General features: G+C 38.0%; 1 protein-coding gene across 1 annotated transcript in view; it reads left to right on the top strand.

Moving 5' to 3' along the window:
* Nucleotides 1-22,656, top strand: part of slco2b1 (solute carrier organic anion transporter family, member 2B1) — a 125,252-nt gene that overhangs the window by 95,506 nt on the left and 7,090 nt on the right. The window contains exons 9-12 of the mRNA XM_028799342.2: nt 2,295-2,459; nt 5,608-5,803; nt 7,197-7,347; nt 18,679-18,848. Of these exons, the coding sequence (XP_028655175.1) occupies nt 2,295-2,459; nt 5,608-5,803; nt 7,197-7,347; nt 18,679-18,848 (682 nt within the window). The remainder of the gene's footprint in view (nt 1-2,294; nt 2,460-5,607; nt 5,804-7,196; nt 7,348-18,678; nt 18,849-22,656) is intronic.

Below are 22,656 nucleotides of genomic sequence, written 5' to 3'. Positions count from 1 at the left end.
TGTAACCACTAAAGTGCAAAACCCTTGACAGAAAAATATTTATTAATTAAAATATTTATACATTAAGGCCGACAATAGAACAACCACATCTAATTAATATATATAAAAATAAATATATATTGTAAATATTTATGGAATATAACTATTTGGTGCCATCAAATGGGATGTCAGAAATAGTGCTGGCTTGAAGGTAGATGGGTGGGTATATCAGATTTTTAAAAACTGGATATTAAACACAGATGTAACACTTACTTTGCTGTTTTCACAAATAAATTCCCATTCTAACACAAATGAATAGAGAGAACCACTTTCTTTATTCATATTTGTTTTTACAGTGTAGAAAAAAATCTGTGCAAAGGTGTATCAAGCATAATATTAGGGTATAAGGAAATGTGTTTGTATAAGCAGAGATCAAAAGAATGCACTAGGTAGAAACTTATACAGTACATCTTTAATTTGTCAAGACCATTCTCTGTTTTTCCACAAGTTAAAATAAATTGACCGATGATATAAAACCCCATTAATATTGAATAGAATTTTCTGTAAACTTTTCTGTGTAGAATGTTCTGTAAACTTTCAGCCCATAGCAATTTAATAATGTTAAATTTAGTCTGCACATTCTGCTTCTTAAATGTACTGGACTGGGAGCATGATTAAAATCATGATTTAATGAGATAAACTGGGAATTTTGAGAAAAAAAATATTCTCAGATCACAAAGCTGTAATAATTTATAAAGTGAAGCTTATTAGGTCGAAACCCTACAAACTGAGTTGATCAATATCTTTCCTGGGTAATGGCAACTCTTGAACACAGAAAAGCAAGTGTGTTGAATATGCAATATAGTTTATGTTTATGCCCATTTGTTTCCTCATTCAGAACCTTTACACTAATATGGACATTGGATAATCAGAGTAGGTGATGTCAGAGACAATTCAGAGTTGTATTTTCATGATAAAAAACAGCCAATAATACAAGAAGTTTATTGTCATATAAACAGTAAAAACACATGTTAAAACCATGTAATGAAATTCTTATTTTGCTTGCTCACCTTCATAAACAAAAGATTACATCTTGCCTGAAGAAGGGGCCTGAGTTGCCTCGAAAGCTTGCATATTGTAATCTTTCTAGTTAGCCAATAAAAGGTGTCATTTTGCTTGGCTTTTCTCTATAAACAAAGACAGAAAGACAAAGAAGTATAAAAACAAATAACAATTACAATTATAAGATTACAAAATAAGGTGCACAGTGCATGATGACATACCACAGCAGTCATTACCATTTATGAGGCTATGAGTTGTGGTTTGGATTGACTTTAATTTGAGCATGTTGAGGAGTCTGAATGCTTGTGGAAAAAAACTGTGCGTCAGTCTTGTGGTGCGTGATTTCACACTCCTGTAGCACCTCCCTGAGGGAAGCAGCGTGAAAAGCGTGTGTTGAGGATGAGTATTGTCTTTAATTATGTTGCGCACCCTCCTAATGACCCTACTAGTGTAGATGTCCTGTAGGGAGGAGAAGGTTGCTCCAGAGATGTGCTGTGCAGTTTTAATTACACGCTGGAGTGCCTACTTTCCTTGCAAGGAGCAGTTACCGTGCCATACAATAATAGAGCAGGTGATAACACTCTCTATTATAACCCTGTAGAAATTGGTGAGAATTTTGGTTGGCATGATAAATTTCTTCAACTTCCTCAGAAAGAACTGTCTTTTTTGTGCTCAGTTAATGAGTTGTTGTGTATTGTCAGGTCGTCGCTGATGTGGGTTCCAAGGAATTTGAAGATTTTTACTCTCTCCACCTCAGCCTCACCAATGTAAATGAGAGTGTGCTGCAGCTTCCTCTTCTTTGGGTTGATACTCATCTCCTTGGTTTTATCTGTATTCAGGGCTAGAGGTTGTTTTCCTGACACCAGGCCATGAGTCCTGCCACCTCTGTCCTATATTCTGCCTCCACCCCCCCAGTAATCAACCCTATGACTGTAGTGTCATCAGCAAATTTAATGATGCTGATGATGTTCTGCACAAACAGCTGTATGTACAGTAACTGACATTTATGATACAGTTTGAGCAAAACTGAGATCCCAGAAAATACTTACAGAAGCATACAAATTCTAAACAGTCAGTAAACGACCCAGGAATCAAACCCAGGTCCTTGGAGTGGTGGGTAGTTGTGCTAAGCATCCTGCAGTCCTAATGCCTTCAGTATAAAATAGTATAAACCTCTGTAGAAATGATGCCTCAAGTTTTAAATTCGAGCTCAAGTAACACCCACATTCTATTGAATTTTTCTTTTACCACAGGTTTTCCAGTGGTTTTGCTAAGGACATTGAGGAATCCAATCTACCTTCTTGTTGTATTAGCCCAAGTTAACTTGTCAGCCATGGTTGCTGGACTGGCTACGTTCATGGCAAAGTTTCATGAAAGGCAGTTTAATGTCACAGCATCATTTGCAAATTTGCTAATAGGTAAGACTTTTGCAAGAAAAATTATTTTACTATATACTGAAGTGCTTATTTGCTTATTCTGACAAAATATATATTTGCTTAAAAAACAATTCTTTATACAGCTTTACTGAAGCTGTGCAGTTACTTTTATTTTTTTACGTTTGTAACGATATGAAAGGGAATGTTTATTGTTTTTGACAATTAAAAGTGGGTACATCCCATTAACGTTTTGTCTTTGCTTTACATTTTTGGACAAAAAGATATTTCATAATTATTTAAACAATGTTAGATAAAGGTGATCTAATCTTAAAAAATACCAGTATATATCTTTCACACACATCTGTACTATTAAATCAACAGAAATGCAAGGTCCTTATGTGGAAAAAGTTGGTACACCCCTAAGTTCATCATTGTATGAAATTAGACAAACTAACTTGTCTCTGTCTTACATAAACATCAGAAGCATATTTTGATCTTTACTATTTATATACACATTGCTATTTATGTCTACATTAGGCCAAAATTAAAAGAACTCTTTGATGCCCTCAAAAGAAAGACTGTTTATGTCTTAAAGATCAGGAAGAGTTTAAAGTCTTCTCTAAACACGGCCTCTTAAAATGGAGAAAATGTCAAATGACTGGAAAACAATCCAAAACTGGTGATGGCACCAAATACAGCCCTCAGAGTTGACCTAAAAACACAGATGGAAGTTTCCAAGAGCCCCAGGATGACAGTAAAGGACAGCAAGTCTTGTCTTAGTCAATGTCAAAGTGCAGGAGTCAATCAACCAAAAGGGATAGCACAATTTTTCCTTACTAGCAAGGTCAGAAAGGAAGAAGCCTCTGCACTTAAAGAAAAACATTGGTGCACAACTAAAGTTTGGCAGATAACACCTAAATAAAGAGCAGATCAGTGCTGTGGATGGGTAAGACAAAGGCAGAACTGTTTCAATACATCATATCTGGAATAAAGCAAAAATTGCCTTTGAGCAAAAAACTTCATGCCCTCCTTAAAGCATGGAAGTGGAAACATTATCTTTAGTGTTGATTTTCTATCTCAGGGCCTGGCGAGCTTGCAACCCCAGAGTCAATCAACATTGTATCAGAGAGTGCTTAATAAGAATTTAAGGCGGAACCATGAGTGAACCTTAAAATAAAACACTGACAATAAAAAAGTCAAGTAAATCCACAAGGAATGACTCAAAAATGAGAGGTGGATGGTATGGAAAGCCCAAGTCCAGGAGTGGATCTTTACCCTACAGAAATGTTGGTGAGTGACTTGAAACGGGCAGAACATGTAAGAAAGCCATTAAATATCATACTGTTGAAAGAATTCTGTGAGGGGGAGTGGACAAACATTTCTCCAAGTTGATGCAGTGGACTGACAGACAATTATAAGAAATGTCTTCAAGAAGTTCTACTAAACTCCGTAATACCTGCTACTGAATCTAGAGACAGAGATTGGGAGCATGGACTGACACAGCATGTTGCCACACCCACCACATGACAAACCACCTCAGGATCCTAAATTAGGACCTGGGCACAGCTGTGCAACAGGTGACACCTCAGCACCAAACTAGTTTGAATGGAGTGGAACAGTGTGAGTGTTTTTTACAGTGGGCTGGAGTGCCAATCCTACCACCCACCCCAAACTCTCCCTGCAGGTTGGAGGACCTGCTTGCAGGGCTGGATGCAGGTTAACATCATACCCAGGATGGAGCAATTGCAGGTTAAGGGCCTTCCTCAAGGGCTCAACAGTATGAAATCACTTCTGCCATTTACAGGATTCAAAGTGGCAACCTTCCAATTGTGGGTGCAAATCCCTAGCCTCAGAGCCACCACTCCACCTACTGAAGCTAGAGATGCATTTATTTTTTTCCACAGCAGACAATTATATTTCTTATTTGGTCAAATGAACGATTGCAAAAATTAATTTTAATAGTTATCTCTTAAATTAGATCACCTTATTTGTCCATATAGTTGAAATGAAGACCAAATATCCATAGGTTATTTTGTTCCTTTTCATGGATTGTACTTACTTTTACACAGCTGTTCAGGCACTTGATAACATTTACCAGGGTCAGTGTTAGTAAATTTAACAGATTTCATACATTTTATTTGTGCAAAAAAGATACACTCATAGATTAATATACAGTCATGCATCATTTTATGGCTGATTGTACTAATAGCAGTGGGCCATAGGAAAACAATAGGGTAATCATGTTCAAGAAAATGGAAAACCTAGTCACAGTAATAACTATTTCATTATTGTTACTATTATTTAACAGGATCTCATATGTTTTCTGACTCTTGGAAGACTCTAAGATTTGTTTTGATTAATGCTGTTCCACATAAATAATTCTTATGTATGTGGCCCACACCACCTTCCTTCCACCAGCATTTTTCAACATTTACAGTGTCCAGTTTTGCATTGATCGGGGTCCCTCTTAGTGAAACAAGCTCATTTAGAAATGGGGAAACATGCTGTACAGCACTGCCAATTACTTTGGCAACCCACCACAACCCAGTTACATACCAACCACAGTAACCTGCAACCCACCAGCAGCACAAACCAGTGGTTGAGAAACAGTGTCGTACACAGACCCAGCATGCAGCCACAGAAACATGAAGAACACTTTGTGGTACTGCATACTGGCAGTATGCATGCCGTTAAATCACACCAGACCCACAAACCCTCCATTGCAATGACCCGTACACTTTGTGACCTATATACGGTATTTGAAGTATGGCCAAATTACCTGTTCCAAGAATAACTCGGAACCATAACTCGGAGCATGACTCTACTTAAATTATTTGCCTGACTAAAAATGTCCACAGTGACTTGTTTAGTGTAAAACAGGCATCTTATTTACTACACATTTCTTGCCTGTAATAGTCTTTCCATCACAATACTTTCTTCTAAATGATTTCAGTAGTTCAAAACATTATGCTTCAATCTCCACATCTGATGATCATAGCTCTTGTGATATTTATTGTGTTGTCAGAACAAAAACCATTGACAAAAATGTACAGCAATGTTTTATGTGCAGTATTAGTCGCATTGCTTATACTCTGCACTAGAATTTCAATGCACCTTGCTACCTGTACCTTTTTTCCTCTTTTTTCACTGAGGAAGTCATTGAAAGTTATTCTTCTCCTTCAATTTTTAGGGGGTGTAAATATTCCTGCAGCAGTATTAGGCATTGTGATTGGAGGTGTAATTATGAAGAGACTCCATATGTCGATCAAAGACTCTTCTTTTATGTGCACTGTCGCTATATTTTTATGCATTGGACTAGCTATTCCACTACTTTTTCTTGGCTGTGCCACTCAGAAGGTTGCAGGGGTCAATTTTCAGTATTCAAGGTAAGCTTTATTTTAGGATTTATTTAACCTGTGGTAGTAGTTTGTTTATGTATTCAAGTCTGTTTTTAGTTCTTAGCTATGTTAAGGTGATCTGCACATTCTGGCCTTAGCTGGATACCTGCCCAGGAGAAAAGATCTATAGCATCAAAACCAAAGGTTCTCAGAGAACCTTTTGTTGGTGACCTGTGACTAATAATAAGCCAGGCAAAGAAGCTGGATGTGAATCCATCAGGATGGAGCACATGAGGGTACAGCCTTAATGGCTGGAGATATGCTAAATCCATGCAATTTGAAGGAAAAGAACAAACATTCAGGACTTGCTTGGCCCTTCACATGTTACCACTAGGGTCCAGGAGGATATTACAATATGGTGCAAACAAAAAACTGTGTGGAACGAGGGCTGAATGTTTGAAGACAGAGGGAATTATAGACACAAAGGAAGGAAAACGAATATTAGAAGGCAAAAGGAAAATTCATCTATTATAGATAGTGCCTAAGATGTCTTTTCTGGTAGGTCATTACTAGTAAAAAATATACTTGATATTATTTTTAATTTATGCTTTGTAAATAAAATGCCTTTAGTTAGGAAACATCTGTTTTCTTTAAATATACTTTAGGTTCACCACATGGTTTTAGGGTCACAGCTTATCACTACAGGTATTTATATGTGGATTAGTTGCAAGCCCATCACAGGATACACTGATTTATGCTTGACCATATTGGAATCTCCAATCAGCCTAACATTCATGTCTTTGATATATGTGAGGAAAACCAGAGTTCCAAGAGAAAATTAAAGCAGATAAAGGGAGAACATGCAAACTTCACAAAGTTAGAGACCTGTTTGGAGCTGTGAGGCAGCAGTGTAAACTTCTAAACCACTGTGCCTCTCACAGTATATAAAGAAAAGCATAAAGATGTCCATGATACATCTGAATTACTTTCTGTCTGTTTTCCTTTTTTTTCCTAACACATCTATTTCTAGTGAATTATTTTTTTTGTTTTCTTTATAAGTACAGCAACTGTCCTATTTCAGATAACTGCCCATTCAAGCTGTTTAGATTCTTTATTTGATCCTTTGCCATAAGTTTAGGATTCTCGTTAATCAGTAATCCCAATTGACCATTTTCTTGCACTCTGATAATGGTGATTTGTTCCTTACAAATGAATGATTGCAAACGACAGAGATTCCAATACATTCATTGAATTAGTCATAACAAAAAATTATTGAAATGAGAGCTTACATTAGAATACAGTGGAATGCACACAAACACCAGTATTGTCTCATCAATTAACATATTAAAATCACTTATCTGTACTTTTTACAATCAAGCTGAACACAGCATTGCACTACTACAAACTTAAAATGTGTTTTTGTCTCTCATTTCCATTTCAGTAATTTGACTAACAAGATTCCTGACTGTTATGAAAATTTATCCTGCAACAAAGATGAATTTAATCCTATATGTGGTGCTGATGGTATTGAATATAAATCACCATGTCTTGCTGGATGTTCAAAACCAAATGATGACAACCATAATATCATTGTAAGTCAGGCTATTTCATATTTTGCTCTTTTATTCTTTCCTTTATATACAGGGTAAGTGTAGAAGCTTTTAGTGGGTATAGTAAGGTAATGAAATTACCATGGGGTTTTACGCTGATGCAACATTTGCTTTTCTGCAAAACATTATGTGGCAATGGGGACTGCAATGGGATGTCGGTTTGCACCTCACTATGCAAATCTTTTTATGGCAAAATTGGAGGAAGATTTCATGTCAATGTGCATCGTAAAACCAATGTTGTATCTCCGTTACATAGATGACATCTTCATAATCTGGACTGCCAGTGAAAAGGACCTCCTCCATTTTCATAATGAATATAATTGTTTTCACCCCAACATAAAGCTGAAGCTGAATTACTCAAAAACAGAAGTCAGCTTCCTTGACACCACCGTTCAACTGAAAGACAACACCCTTGTAACTTCTATTTTTCACAAACCGACAGACAGACGGACCTACCTGAAAAATGATAGCTTCCACCCCAAGCATATAAGGCGCTCCATTATTTTCAGCCAAGCAATACGGTACAATCGTATTTGCTCAGACCCAACAGACCGTGATCAACAACTGCAGGAGCTCAGACAAGATTTCATCAAACAAGGTTACACCCCGAAAACAACAGACACTCAAATAAGAAGAGCTACTGCCATACCCAGAGACAACCTTCTGGAATATAAAAACAAAGACAACAAGGATCGCATCCCCCTTGTTGTCACCTACAACCCACATCTTGAAACACTTCGAAAAATTATAAAAGAACTTCAGCCAATACTAAACAATGACCAAACACTGAAAAATGTATTTCCTGAACCTCCCCTCCTGGCATACAGACAACCACCAAACCTTCAACAATTAATTGTCTGAGGCTCCCTAAGTGAACCAACAGAAAATGGCACATCTCCATGCCTACAGAAAAGATGCAAAACATGTGCCCACATCTATGATACAGGCCGTATAGTTATACCACACTGCCGACTTGAACATCACATCAAGGGATCATTTTCCTGCAGATCATCTAATGTAGTCTACCTAATTTTCTGCATGAAATGTCCTGACACTGCACTCTATGTGGGAGAAACTGGACAAACACTCCGCCAGAGAATGAACTTACACAGGTTCCACATTAAACATGGCAACACAGATGTTCCTGTGGCGGCCCACTTCAACAGCCATGGACACTGTGAGAAGGACTTTAAGGTCACAGTGCTTATGGGCAACTTCAAAACACAGCAAGAGAGAAAAGAATGGGAAGTTAAACTCATGCTAAAATTTAATACTTTACAACATGGATTGAATAAAGACAAGAGTTTTATGGCCAGGTATGAGGATTGTTTACATCTCTCAGAATGACAGACAACCTGTCTACAGACCCACATTGTTTTGAAAAAACTCATTACAAACTTCAAAAGACTTTGTTGGACAGTTATGTTATCCAGAGATCTTGACAATACATTGTTCTTTTCTCTCTTGCTAAATTAACCCTAGCCTGAATGAATCTATTAATTTTTTACATTCAAAATCTCTCATTTAAATATTTACCAATGTTGTTTCTTGTCCTAGAGTGTGTATATAAGCATAGGAAACTTCAGTTTCTGTATTACATCTTGCCTGAAGAAGGGGCCTGAGTTGCCTCGAAAGCTTGCATATTGTAATCTTTCTAGTTAGCCAATAAAATGTGTCATTTTGCTTGGCTTTTCTGTTTATACAACATGAATAAATTGAATAATGTTATATGAGCAAATAGTCAATATAGGTGTGGGAGTCTTATCTTTCAATAATAGAGTAATGACATCTTGCCTGAAGAAGGGGCCTGAGTTGCCTCGAAAGCTTGCATATTGTAATCTTTCTAGTTAGCCAATAAAAGGTGTCATTTTGCTTGGCTTTTCTCTACATTCATAATGGCTAACACGGTACAACACCCTAGTACTACAAATAATAGAGTACTATTTCATCAAAAGGAGAATCTAATTGGCCATAATATACACAATGTCCACCCACATTTTTAGTTCTAGCAGATATTCTTGAATTTCCTGTTGGCAAGAGGGAATGTGGCCACCTGCTGGAACTGTGTTAGCTGGACCGACAAACTAACAACTGGCAAAACCAAAACATTTAATCAGAAACAGTTTTGAAATCCACTAAACTGAGGGTTTCAGAGCTCCCTGATGCACAAACAAACTGGATGATGAGCATCTCATTCACATAGCCGTTATGGACCAAAGAGCCACATTACAGACCCTAGTCCAACTGCTGGGGTCTGTCACATGTCAACAGTTGTCCGGATGCACTGGTCAATGCCATTTGCAGCAGAATGCCCGTCTATTGCTTGAAATACCCTTGACCACAGGCATCTGCAACTGTATTGGCGCCAAGAGCACCACTAATGGCAGCAAGAGTGGCATCACACTGTGTTTTTGGATGAGTACCACTTCAATTTACTGTACTATGATGGATAAATCTGTTTATGCAGTGCACTGTGGTGAAAGCCTCCTAGACAATTGCACTTTGCAGCGACATACTGCCCCAACAACAAGTATTATGGTGTGGGGTGCCATTATGTTCCACTCTTGTTCCCATCTCAGACACATTGTTTCCATGTAGTCAATACATAACAGAGATGTTGGAAATTGAGGTTTGCCCTACCTGCCGAGGCACCCTGGTGGTATTTCAACAGGAAAAAGCCCAACATCATGACATGAAATGTGCTACAGTTTCTGGATAACCCCTATGTGCCACTTCTTTGCTATCCCAGATTTGCCCCCTATTGAGCTTGTCTGGGACATGGTCGGACAATGAGTGGCATGCCAGAAACCACCAGCGGTTACCACCTTAGGCATGTATAGAGAGATGAAGCAATCAAGATGCAATTGAAGTGTACACTTACAGCTTTAATTCAAAGGGTTTTAACAAAGGGCGGCACGGTGGCGCAGTGGTAGCGCTGCTGCCTCGCAGTAAGGAGACCCAGGTTCTCTTCTGGGTCCTCCCTGCATGGAGTTTGAATGTTCTCCCCGTGTCTGCGTGGGTTTCTTCTGGGTGCTCTGGTTTCCTCACACAGTCCAAAGACATGCAGATTAGGTGGATTGGCGTTTCTAAATTGTCCCTAGTGTGTGCTTGGTGTGTGGGTGTGTGTGTCCTGCGCTGGGTTGGTACCTTGCCCGGGATTGGTTCCTGCCTTGCACCCTGTGTTGGCTGGGATTGGCTCCAGCAGACCCCCGTGACTCTGTGTTCGGATTCAGCGTGTTGGAAAATGGATGGATGGTTTTAACAAAAATATTATATGAGTCATTTAGAAAAGACAGCCATTTTTATATATGGTCCTTCCATTTTCAGGGGCCCAAAAGTATTTGGACAAACTAACATAATCATAAATATAATGATCATTTTCAATACTTGTTTGAAAGTCCTTTCCAGTCAATGACTGCCTGAAGTCAGGAACCCAAGTCCATCTCCAAGTGCTGGGTTTCCACCATACTGTTGCTTTGCAAAGCATTTGTCTTCAGGTTCTGCTTGTTCGTTGGACTTTCTGCATTCAGTTTTGTCTTCAGCAACTGAAGTGCATGTCCATTTGGGTTGAGGTCAACTGATTGAATATTCCACTTCTTTTGACTCATTGTCCATCTATACCGTGAAGCTTCATCCTATCAGTTTTGCAGCCTTTGTGTTAATCTGAGCAAACAGTACAGCTATATACACTTCAGAAATCATCTACTTCTGTCAGCATTCATATCTTCAATAAATACTATTGACCCACTTCCATTGGCAGTCACGCATGCCCATGTTTTAACACAATCCCTCTACCATGTTTTACAGAGGATGTAGTATATGCTACAGATTACAAGCCACTCCTTCTGTTCTCCAAACTCTTCTCTATCCATCATTCTGGTACATATTGATCTTAGTTTCATTTGTCCAAAGAAAACTGTTCCACAACTGGAATGGTTTTTTAAAAACATTTTCTGGTAAAGTCTAATCTGTCCATGCAATGCTTGAGGCTTACCAGTGGTTTGCACCTTGTGGTAAACCCTCTGTATTTACTTTCATGAAGTCTTCTCTTGGCAGTGATAGGCAATGCTGTGAATGGGGTTATACTTCACCAAGGAAAGAATTCTGTGATCATCCAGCACAGTTATCTTCAATAGTTGTCCAGGCCTTCTGGTGTTGCTGAGCTCACCAGTGCTGTCCTTCTCTTTAAGAATGTACCAGATGGTTGATTTGACCACCCCTGGTGTTTCTGCTATCTCCCTGATGGGTTTGTTTTGTTTTCTCTGATGGCCTGTTTTTACTTGTATGGACAGCTCTTTGGAACTCATGTTGAGAGTTCACAGAGACAGCTTCCAAATGCAAATTCCACACTGTTGACCTTCTACCTGGTTAAAAGTTAATGAAATAATGGGGGACCTGCTCACACCTGGCTATGGAACAGGTGTCAAACAACTGTCCAAATAATTTTGAGCCCCTGTAAATGGAGGACCATATACAAAACGTCTGTCATTCCTAAATAGCCATACTAATGTGGAACTGAGCAAAATCAAAACAGGTATGTTCAGAGCTAGATCTAAAGAAAACTGATTTAAATATAGTGTGAGAAAACATAAAAGAAAAATATGGTTTGCTTGACAACAGGGAAAACAAATGTACTTTTAAACTCTAAAAGAGCTCATAATGCTGATGCTACACATCCTAAAAAAATAAACAGAAACCTATGTTTAGACTTATCTTCTCTTTTTCTGGAAAACAGAGTGACAAGTAAGTTGCTTGTAAGTAGAAGCTGCAAAAATCTAAAATAGCCACAAGAAAAATAGACACCAAAGATGTAGTGTATTGTATGATAATTCTAAAAGAAGATATGAATAATAGAGGGCATGTTTCCCAGTGATTACGCTTTTGACTTAAAAAAAAAAGGTTTCTGACTTGATCTCAACACTCACTCACTGTGGCAGTCATACACATAATCTTCCAACTGTAAGATTTAAAACATCTTAGAGCAATAATTTGCAATAGAAAAACACATAAAATAAATTGGCTTTGTGGAGCAGAGTTATTATTAAACATTACTACCTGCTGTAAGGGTGGTATGATGGCATTGTGGCTAATGCTGCTGTCTCCAAGATCTAGCATTGTAGATGTGAATCTCACCATGTCTCTGGCTGATGCAAAGGGCATCATATCCTTCACTCTAAGTAGTCCAGGCCAAAACTATCTCTAGTGGCTCTTGGTGTCCCACCAGGTGTAAACTTCTTATAGACTTAAAAGACCAGGGGCCTCATGTATAAACGGTGTGTACGCACAGAAATGTTGCGTACGAACGTTTCCACGCTCAAATCGCGATGTATAAAACCTAAACTTGGCGTAAAGCCACGCACATTTCCACGGTACCTCATACCCTGGCATACACAATTTCTCTGCTCGGTTTTGCAGACTGGCGGCACCCAGCGTCAAAGCAGTGCTACTGTTCCTGTGTGGTCACCCTTTCTTTCTTAGACCCACATTCCTGACGCGGCTTTATAAATACACTGAAATTAACTGCATATTGTTTATTAGTGTAATGCATCTGATTGTTATTAACCTGTAGCAATATAATGGTCCAGGGAATAGCCATAGTATTCCAAATACCATAACTGCTTTAGCGTTGTTACTCTCACTGCATCTTCTTCTTCTTTCAGCTGCTCCCGTTAAGGGTTGCCACAGCGGATCATCTTTTTCCATATTACTCTCACTGCACCACTCGGAGTATTTATATCACTGTATCTGAGTGGGGAATCACAGCAGCAGCTGATCGGAAAGAGAATTATCGGTATACAGTTTCAAGCACACACTACCTCAGCCACAACGCATCAAAGCCTTTCCTGTACGGACCTCGCATTTCAGAAACAGTTTCATCCCAAGAACTATAAACGCACTCAATCAGTCCATCAAGTGCTCCTTGTAGAACTGTTTGTTCTTATAAGTACAATTACCCCACTGTAAACTTGCACTACAGTTATAATATTGCACAACCTGTGCCACTTTATAAAGCGTGTATGATGACGATATCATTTTTAAGATGAAATGCAGCAGAATATGTTGCTTATAGTATACAGATAAAACTTTAACTTCATTTAAATAATCTGTATAGTTAATAATTAAACATGTGAGGACACGGTGCCACAGCGCTAGCTAGTTCACGGATAGCTCCTGCCTTGCACTGTATTATTGCTGGTGCTGACGCAACACTGGAAGGATAGACAAATAGAATAATGAAACATGTACTACGAAGATATTTCCTGTTCCTTAAAAGTTTTGAAGAATCGGCGTTCTGAGCTTACAGATGGCTTAACGTCTATTACAGAGCTGATTGTGTGGCAATTGGGTATTTGGAGAAAGAAAAGTAAGGACAGGAATTGGAGGTTAGTACGTTTGAAAGAGACAGTACTTCTGTAATAAATTTCATCGAAGGTCGCACATGGCTCAGCAAGCCTCTTGTGTGAGATATGAACAATCACTGCGCCACCATGTTCCCATGTTTAATAACATGCTTTCATTCCTGTCATCATGAAAAAGATATCACGTATACATCTCAGTATTTTAATTATTCAGAGAGCTGTAATATCATGAATGTAATGGATTCTGTGTCCTGTCGGAGAAAGAGAAAGAACGGAAGCACGTAGTGATTCACACACATAGAGCACATAGAAGATCAAACACAGAACAAAGCATTTAACGTGCTACTTGAGAAACTAGTAAAATAAACAATTTTAAGATGAAGTTTATGATGTTCTACTTTAATGACAAAATAAACTACATGATTAAAGTGGAAATTTCAAGATTAAAGTTGACATTTCGTGCTTTTTTCCCACTGTGTGCCTATTTTTTTTGTCTGTACCCTAATAAGCTTTCATATGACACTCAGACGGTGGGCTATGACTTGCCTTTTCACGGTGACTTTGATATGTGATTTCTTTTTTATTTCGGGCACTGTGCAACTTTGTGAACTTGAGCTTTCGAGTTTCTCCGACACTATGTCACTTGATCAACTTTCTTTTGTTGATTATACCACTGTTTAAACCAACAAATAGTATGTTTTTCCTTTGCCTGCACTTGGTATTCGCTGAAATTCTTATATTTTCCCCTGTGCTTTTCCCATTGTCTTTTCATAGAAGGCTATTTATATCGATTTGCATATTCAAAGAGGCATAATTCTGGGAGGAGTTGGGGCGGGACAGAAGGCACGTGCGTTACTTTTCATGCTGATCGGGATTTATGTAGTGGAAGAATGTGAAAGTTTGCGTACGCACAGATTCCTGCATCTGGATTTTTCTGTGCATACGCACATTCCCGCTTTTGTGCTTACGCCATGTTATAGTGTGAGTTCTACGCACGGCGTTATACATGAGGCCCCAGGTGTCTAAGGTAGCTCTGTAGCTGCATGCACTATCCATAGAATGGTAAGGTCACATTCAGTCCTTTATGGAAATGTGCACCCCCCTCTTGCACTGTCTTAGAAAAAGGGCCAGGCACCGCTGCATACTGCTTAGTCCCCTACTCGATAACATCCTCAGGAAGCATTACTGTTCATACCCAGCCCATATATTTTGATTCCAAAATTAAAATTACTAAGAACTAGATGTCTCAGATACTGCAAAAATTGTTTAGATGCATCTTACAGCTGTTTTCTTTCCTACAAATTATGTTGTTTGATTACTAGTCACTCCTTCTTAGTGTAGTTGCTCTTCTTTTTCAACAAATGCCCTATAATCTCAAGGTACTTTATTCTTGGACTTGCTATATCATGTTGTGACATAGAGATAGCCATAACAATTTAAACACTTGCTTTTTCAGAATTTTGTGTTATCCTGATGTTTTAGTTTGATGCATGCCAAAAATACTACTACGCAGAAACAAGATAAATGACTAAATGCTTTGGCATCACTATTAACTTTCTTTCTGTTCTAGTGATCTGCCACAAGGATATAATATAAATGTAGGATATCCTTCGCAGAACAACTTTATGCAATTATGAGTCACTGGGGGCCAGAGCCTATCTATGCAGCATAGGGCCTAAGGCAGTAGCTAGCCCTAAACAGTACCCCAGTGCATCACAGGGCCCAATTATACACATCTACACTCGCTCTCACACAGGTCCAATTTAGTATGTCTAGTTAAAGAAACCTGTATGTCTTTGGGAATGTGGTAGCAAAACTATAGTACCTGGAGAAGAGATATAAGAAAAACATAGAAATTTTACACAGCCAATGATGGGGTCCAAGATTTGAAGCTTTTCTAACTGCTGCACGACTGTGCTGTTCAGAAAACAATGACATACTTTATAATAATCTTATGTGCTATTGCCTTGCTTGATTTTTACTGACGATAACTGTAAATAGAAGCTCTTGTGACAAACACCAGTTAAGCAACTAAACTAAACTAATATAACTGTAGATAGATTATGCATTATTTGTCCCAAGGTGGAAGTTTGGCTTTTTACAATAAATAAATAAAATATAACAATAAACAAATACATACCATAATTGCTAGAAAAAAAAGAAAACTCCTGACTCCTAACAGTTGCAGTGAGGCATTATAGAGGCATTTATAAAGGTCATTGATATATAGAAGCTCCAGTTGTGTTCCTTGAAACATTTCTGCTGAAAAATTTGTTGGCCAAAAGTGCTGAAAAATGGTGCGAGAGAGGATGTGCACCATTATTCATAATGTCCAACATTATTCATAATAATTAATCATTCTCTCCTCCACTCCTACCAACATACTATCCCATAACTGTAAAGTAAATAACCAGTTTCTTGGTTTTACTCATGTTAAAATGTAGACAATTGTCTTTGCACCAAGAGACAAAGTTTTCCACCTGACTCCTAGTCTCTGTCTCATCCCTCTTGTCAAAACATCCCTTTATGAAAAACCATCTTGAGAATTTCTCCAAGTGACATGACCTGCCATTTTATTTATAGTCCAAAGTGTACAGTGTGAAGTGAAAAGGAGACAGGTCTGTTCCTTGCTCTGCTGCGGTGTTGCTCTCATCCATATCAGAGACACAGTCCTTAATCCTCACCAAATGGCGATTTGCATTAATTTCCATTATCCAGGACACCAAAAGCTCATCCACCTAAATCTCTCTGAGCTTAACAGAATATTGCAACAGAGAATTCCTGCCTATAACAAGGCTTATATACTAGCAATAAAGTTCAGGGGTATAACAGACACTATACCCGATGTAAATACTGAAGTACTGTAATAGTGTCAGAATGCTGTGTGGATGTCATATTAGGATGTTAAGTGAATCTTGATATTCTGTATACTGCTGGAATGAAATAATAAAATACTGTATTTTTTCTTACTTTATTGATTTGCAATTTTTAATTTGAAATATATTACAAATGCTATTTGGTTTAAAACAAAAGAATATTTTTGAATTTGAAGTTGATTTAGTCAGATATAGAGACAGACCCCCATTTAAGCTGCACATGTGGGACAGTTTAGTTAAGAGCTGAACAGCAAATGTGTGTATTTGTTTGTATGTGGAAGTGTGAGGTTTGCATCTTGCTTTGATGTTGGTTACAATATCCTTTCTTTACTCATGAATTTGATGTATCTTATAAATTAATGAGTTAGAAAATATAAGCATGGTTCATTTTGGGACTTAGATAATTGTTTGAAATATTTAAAAATGTCTCATTTGTATTTATTTAATTTAACAAAGTGAGAGATATCACATTTTTGTTTATTAAATATTTTCGAAGCAATAAGCCATGAAAACTAACAGTGATAATAAAATTTAATTGTGTCTATTAGTAAAGTAAACAAAATGCATGTACAGTAATAGCATTTTATAGTCATCCACTTAAAACTAAATCGGCTTCTGGTGTCTGAAATAGCTTTTATAAATAATAGATTCCAACTTAAGTGAAGTAAAAAAGTAAGTTGAATGAAGTCCTATTCTTAGTTATTGGTTGTGGAGGGTCTACACCTAATTGTACAATATTTCTTGAACATAACATTTTTTAAAGATGTACCCAAAGAAGACTTAAAATGTATGTCTACTCATGTACTCGAGAGGCTGACGTGAGATGCTTGTGTGCGGGAGGTTTTAAGCATACAGGTGGATACATGACATTAGCACTATGCAACAGGGGTAATCTGAGATATTTTTATAGATGTTTTGATATTGTGCAGTTGTTGAAGCTGTGTCTCCACTAAAGGCCACTATATCAGAAGTCTTATGATCTCTGTTCTCCTTGAAAATTAATTTCGATAAACTTTATAAATCCCATGGGGAAATCCAAATATTAAAAGCTTTTTTGTCCAGTCCATAGGAAGACAAGCTTGCATATACTCTGTTAATTTAAAGTTTATATTCATTATAACAGCATATCTACATGCTAAGGGAGAATAACGTGGACATGTTATAAAAAACTTTGCACAGAATTCTTTGCCAAGCCTTGTGAGAGTTTACCACATTCACTCTGACTACACATTTGTGTAGTTAAAAATTGGAAGAAAGTATGGAATACAAATGTGAAACAGTTAAACTGTTGTTTAAATTTCTAAACATGTGTTTTTCTTTAAAAGTTTGAAGGTAGCTGGACAATATCCCAAAAATCTGGGAAGTGGATGGTACATTTTTTCAGGGCATACACACACATGCACACACACCTTAACTGACTTTTTCACTTCAGGCCAACTCAGACTTATAAATGAAACTAACAGTATCTCTCTGATATGGGAGAAGCACACAGAGAGAACAAGTTTGAGGAATCAAACTTAACTTCATAGCACCCCACGTTAATCTTTGGTTGCAAGATCTTGCTGTGTTACAGTACTTACTTATGTTTTTTCACATACAAAATTAGAATTGTTTAAGTTTCACGATAAATATTTTTATTATTTTTATACATACACACATTTGTGTTTTGTGACAATCTATTCAACCCAAGGCTAATACTTAAAGAAAAGATATATTAAAACTTATATTTAAAAATGTACATCAAATGTTTTCTATCATTACAATTTTTTCTATTTATTGGACAACTCAGGCTGTATTATGACATCATTTAAGGTGTAAATTGAATAAAATACAAACTTTTTTATTAACTGGCTTACAGCTGAGGGGAGCATTTAGTCTGTTAGACAACCTTTGTGAAAAATAATAAAATGAATGTGTGCAAATACCACACATTGTTGACTTGAAAATGCTGCAAAAAATACATTTTCTTTAAACAACTATACATTTATTTGTAACTCAATAAAAATAATAATTGAGTAATTCTTTGCATTTTATTTAATTTGTTTATTTTGGGTTATGCTCATCTCTTTCTTAAACAGAATTACACAGACTGCAAATGCATTTCTAAAAACTATCAGGAAGGTTTAGCAAGACCTGGAACCTGTGGAAGCAGCTGCGCACACCTCCTATTGCCGTTTATGGTATTTTCTGCATTGACAGGCTTTGTAGCCTCATTTGCCCAGACTCCTTCTTTTATGATGGTTTTAAGGTATGTTTCAATCTTACAGAAATTATTATAGGGTACCATAGTTTCATAATTCTGAGAATATTATATTAGGAAATACAAATGAAGTATCTTGAGCTTAATGTTCATGTTTATTATTATTATTAGGTGCTCTTTCATTATTATACAAATTTCTTTTAGTTATATTATTCACTATTTCAAAACATACTGTACATGTTAACAATAAGTAAAAACCTAATTTTAGGAGTATTCCATAACAGCAATGTCTCACTTCTGTTTGAGTGCAGATATAAAACTCCTTTAGGAGAAAAAGCTTACTTAAATTCTGTCCAGACATGTTACTGGGATAGACATTTGTGAAATAATTAAATTCTCAAGTTATGATATGCTTCCAGGGGCTTTTGTACATGCTGCAACAAACATTAAGCACTGATCTAAATGAAGCAGCACAATTGAGCAATCCAAGTCCATGGCAGTAACAGTACTTAAGCACTTAAACTTATTTTTTTGCCAAAAACTTGAATAGTGTTTTTATTGAATACATATGTTTACAAATTCTAAATAATGTATTCCTGAGTACCAAGAAACTGGAGCAAAGAAGGTCTGTGGCTTACAACCAACAAATACAGAATGAGTATAATGTATTTATATATTACTGTTTACTTAAGTTTTCCCTATTGGGAACATTGAGAAGTTAATTTTAACTTTAAAAATCTGCAGATAGATGTACAGTATTGATATTGTGACAGCTCACCAGAACTGAAACTTCAGTGGCTGATATGTATGTAGTCAGAAGGCCACAGCACAATGCATAGCTGTCTGTGTTTTTGCCGGCCTTCCTACCATCTTCTCTGCTGTAAGAGCCCCAGGGATGTCATACACAGTAACAAAATAACTATCTACCATTGCCCTTCTTTTGCTGTTTTCTCACATATTTTCCTTGTGCTTTGATCTGATAGTCAGCTCTCTCATTCACTTTCTGGAAGTGTCTACACACATTCTACACCCAAAAGTATATCTCCCTTTTCATTATAGTCCTGATGGACCAAGACAACTAATATGTACCAAATTAGCCCATTTACTTTCTTGTGCCTGCGGTGGGCTGGCACCCTGCCCGGAATTTGTTCCTGCCTTGCGCCCTGTGTTGGCTGGGATTGGCTCCAGCAGACCCCTGTGACCCTGTGTTAGGATATACCGGGTTGGAAGATGACTGACTGACTGACTTTCTTGTGCAGCTATGGACTGCATAAGAGGCCATTTCTGCTGTCATGATTATTTGGGAGAAGGATTGTCTGTTAAAGAGTAATTCCCACTTTTTCCCTCCCTTACCCAAGTTATCTGGCAGCTGATAGGAAACTTAATTATGTATATTTGACACAGCTTTTTTACAGTAAAGGATTTGTAGTACTAGGGTGTTGTACCGTATTATCCATTATGAATGCAGTGAGAAGTCAAGCAAAATGACACCTTTTATTGGCTAACTAAAAAAGATTACAATATGCAAGCTTTCGAGGCAACTAACTCAGGCCCCTTCTTCAGGCAAGATATAATCAATTGATGTAATCATATTTGCTACAGTCGGTCACTTAATTGCTGAGTTCAACAATGATTCTCAGATATGTATATTTAGAGGACAATCCCTTCACACTTTAAGACAAATGAAATAGGTCTGAAGATAATTTAGCTGTGGTGTGATCTTGACAGGTTTGAACAATCAAATGTACAAACAGTTGGCTAAGAGACACCACTATTGGGGGATTAAAAGTATTGCTAGGTGTGGTGAATACTAGGCCAGGCATTTGAATTGACAACCTTGCATTTTTTTTGTTTGCCTGATGGTATACCTGGAAGAAGAGATAAGGTGGCATGGCCTAACAGAGTAACGGAGTGATTTTCAAGTGAGATGTAAATTGTGTCAATTGTGTTTTTATGGTAAATACAGCCAGATATCTCCACATTAAAAAGTTAACCTTTACAGCTACAGTATATGAGATACACCAGGAACATTTGTGTTTGTGCATACTCTAATGACCAATGTCTATGATTTGTCTTTATGCCTTTACAAAGAATGCTGTGGAATATATCCATATTACTAAACGAGAATGGTAAACCGGATATGGACGCAGGGACCTGCCCGTGGACGCAGGAGACATAGTGTGCAGGCGCCACACAAAGCCCCCCTCCCCAGAGTGAAACGGGAGAGACTACGAACGTGCGCAGGCGCCACACAAAGCCCCCCCCCCCCACCCCAGAGCAAAACGGGAGAGACTACGAACCGTCTGACATGCCGCAAGCAGGATAAAGCGAGGTCAGAAATAAAAGACAGAGTAGGAAACAAAGTAAAACGTCATAAAGAGGTTAAAGAACGGGGCCAAACACATGGAGAGCAGGTTACAGATGATGAAAACTGGAATGCAATAGCTTCAAAAAAACTTAGGCACGAAACACATGCACAGCGAGGGACAGAATATAAAGGCGGAAACAACGACAGTTAAACGTCCACACCACACAGCGGAGGCAGACCCGAAAGGTGCAGGCGCCTACATCGCGCGTCGGAAGGCGCGGGAAAGTACGAAAGGCAAAGGCGCCTACACAGCATGGTGAAACCCGACATAATACGGAAGGCGCAGGCGTTGCCGCCATATTGTGAGTGGCACTAATGCGTAGTGAGGGCGCAGGCGTCACCGCCATATTGTGCGTGGCACTACTGCTGAGTAAAGTTAAGAATAATGTGCTGCTTGGTGTGCCACACAAACCCCCCCACAGACTACAGAGTCCATGGAGACTACGAACGACATAATCACACAAACAACAAGAGTCAGCGCCAAACCCCAGTGTAAAACGGGACAGAATACGGAGTCGAGAAAGGTTCACAAATCAAACCCGACATAATACGCCACCTCAGAGTAAAATGGGATAGACTACGGAGTCCAGAAAGGGTCACAAATCAATTGGAGTACGGAAAGTGCCACACAGTACGCAAACACACTACACATGCATGATCCACGCACCTCTAATAACCCGCAAGCAAAAACACGATATAGTACAGAAACCCCACAAATACGGACTCCACAACATATTTGAATCACATTACAGTGATACAATCACACAAACAACAGGAGTCAGCACCCCACCCCAGAGTAGAACGGGACAGAATACGGAGTCGAGAAAAGTTCACAAATCAAACCCGACATGATACGCCACCCCAAAGTAAAACGGGACAGACTACGGAGTCCAGAAAGGGTCACAAATCAATTGGAGTACGAAAAGCGCCAGACAATACGCAAACACAGTACACATGCATGATCCACGCACCTCTAATAACCCACAAGCAAAAACACGATATAGTACAGAAACCCCACAAATACGGACTCCACAACATATTTGAATCACATTACAGTGATACAATATTAATAGTGCAACCACACAAGACACAGGCACAACACCTGATGGGTAATAAGAATAAACGAACACTCCGTATTAAAGGTTCGTCATCCTCACACGTGAAGACTATACAGCATAAGTTAATCATCACATTACAGTCATACATTTTTAACAATTCAACCACAGAAAACGCTACGTATTAACAGTAAGTGCAATCCATTATCCATATTACTAACGCTAAACAAGGAAAAACTAATGGAGTTGCGCTCACGCCTCCAAAACAATAGATCAGATAGCACTGTTAACGCGACGGACTATATTATGTCCAAAGAATATTGATGTTGATCACATAAATAACCAAGTCATTGCATTACTTCCTGGAGAAAGCCGCCTCTTTCTAAGTACTGACAAAATTGATTCTGAAGACCACATTGAACATCTTAATTTC

The sequence above is a fragment of the Erpetoichthys calabaricus genome, chromosome 4 (genome assembly GCF_900747795.2).
Source record: "Erpetoichthys calabaricus chromosome 4, fErpCal1.3, whole genome shotgun sequence".
In the NCBI taxonomy this organism is placed as follows: domain Eukaryota; kingdom Metazoa; phylum Chordata; class Cladistia; order Polypteriformes; family Polypteridae; genus Erpetoichthys; species Erpetoichthys calabaricus.
Note: the sequence above shows the minus strand (reverse complement) of the source record. Positions and strands in the feature narration are given on the sequence as shown.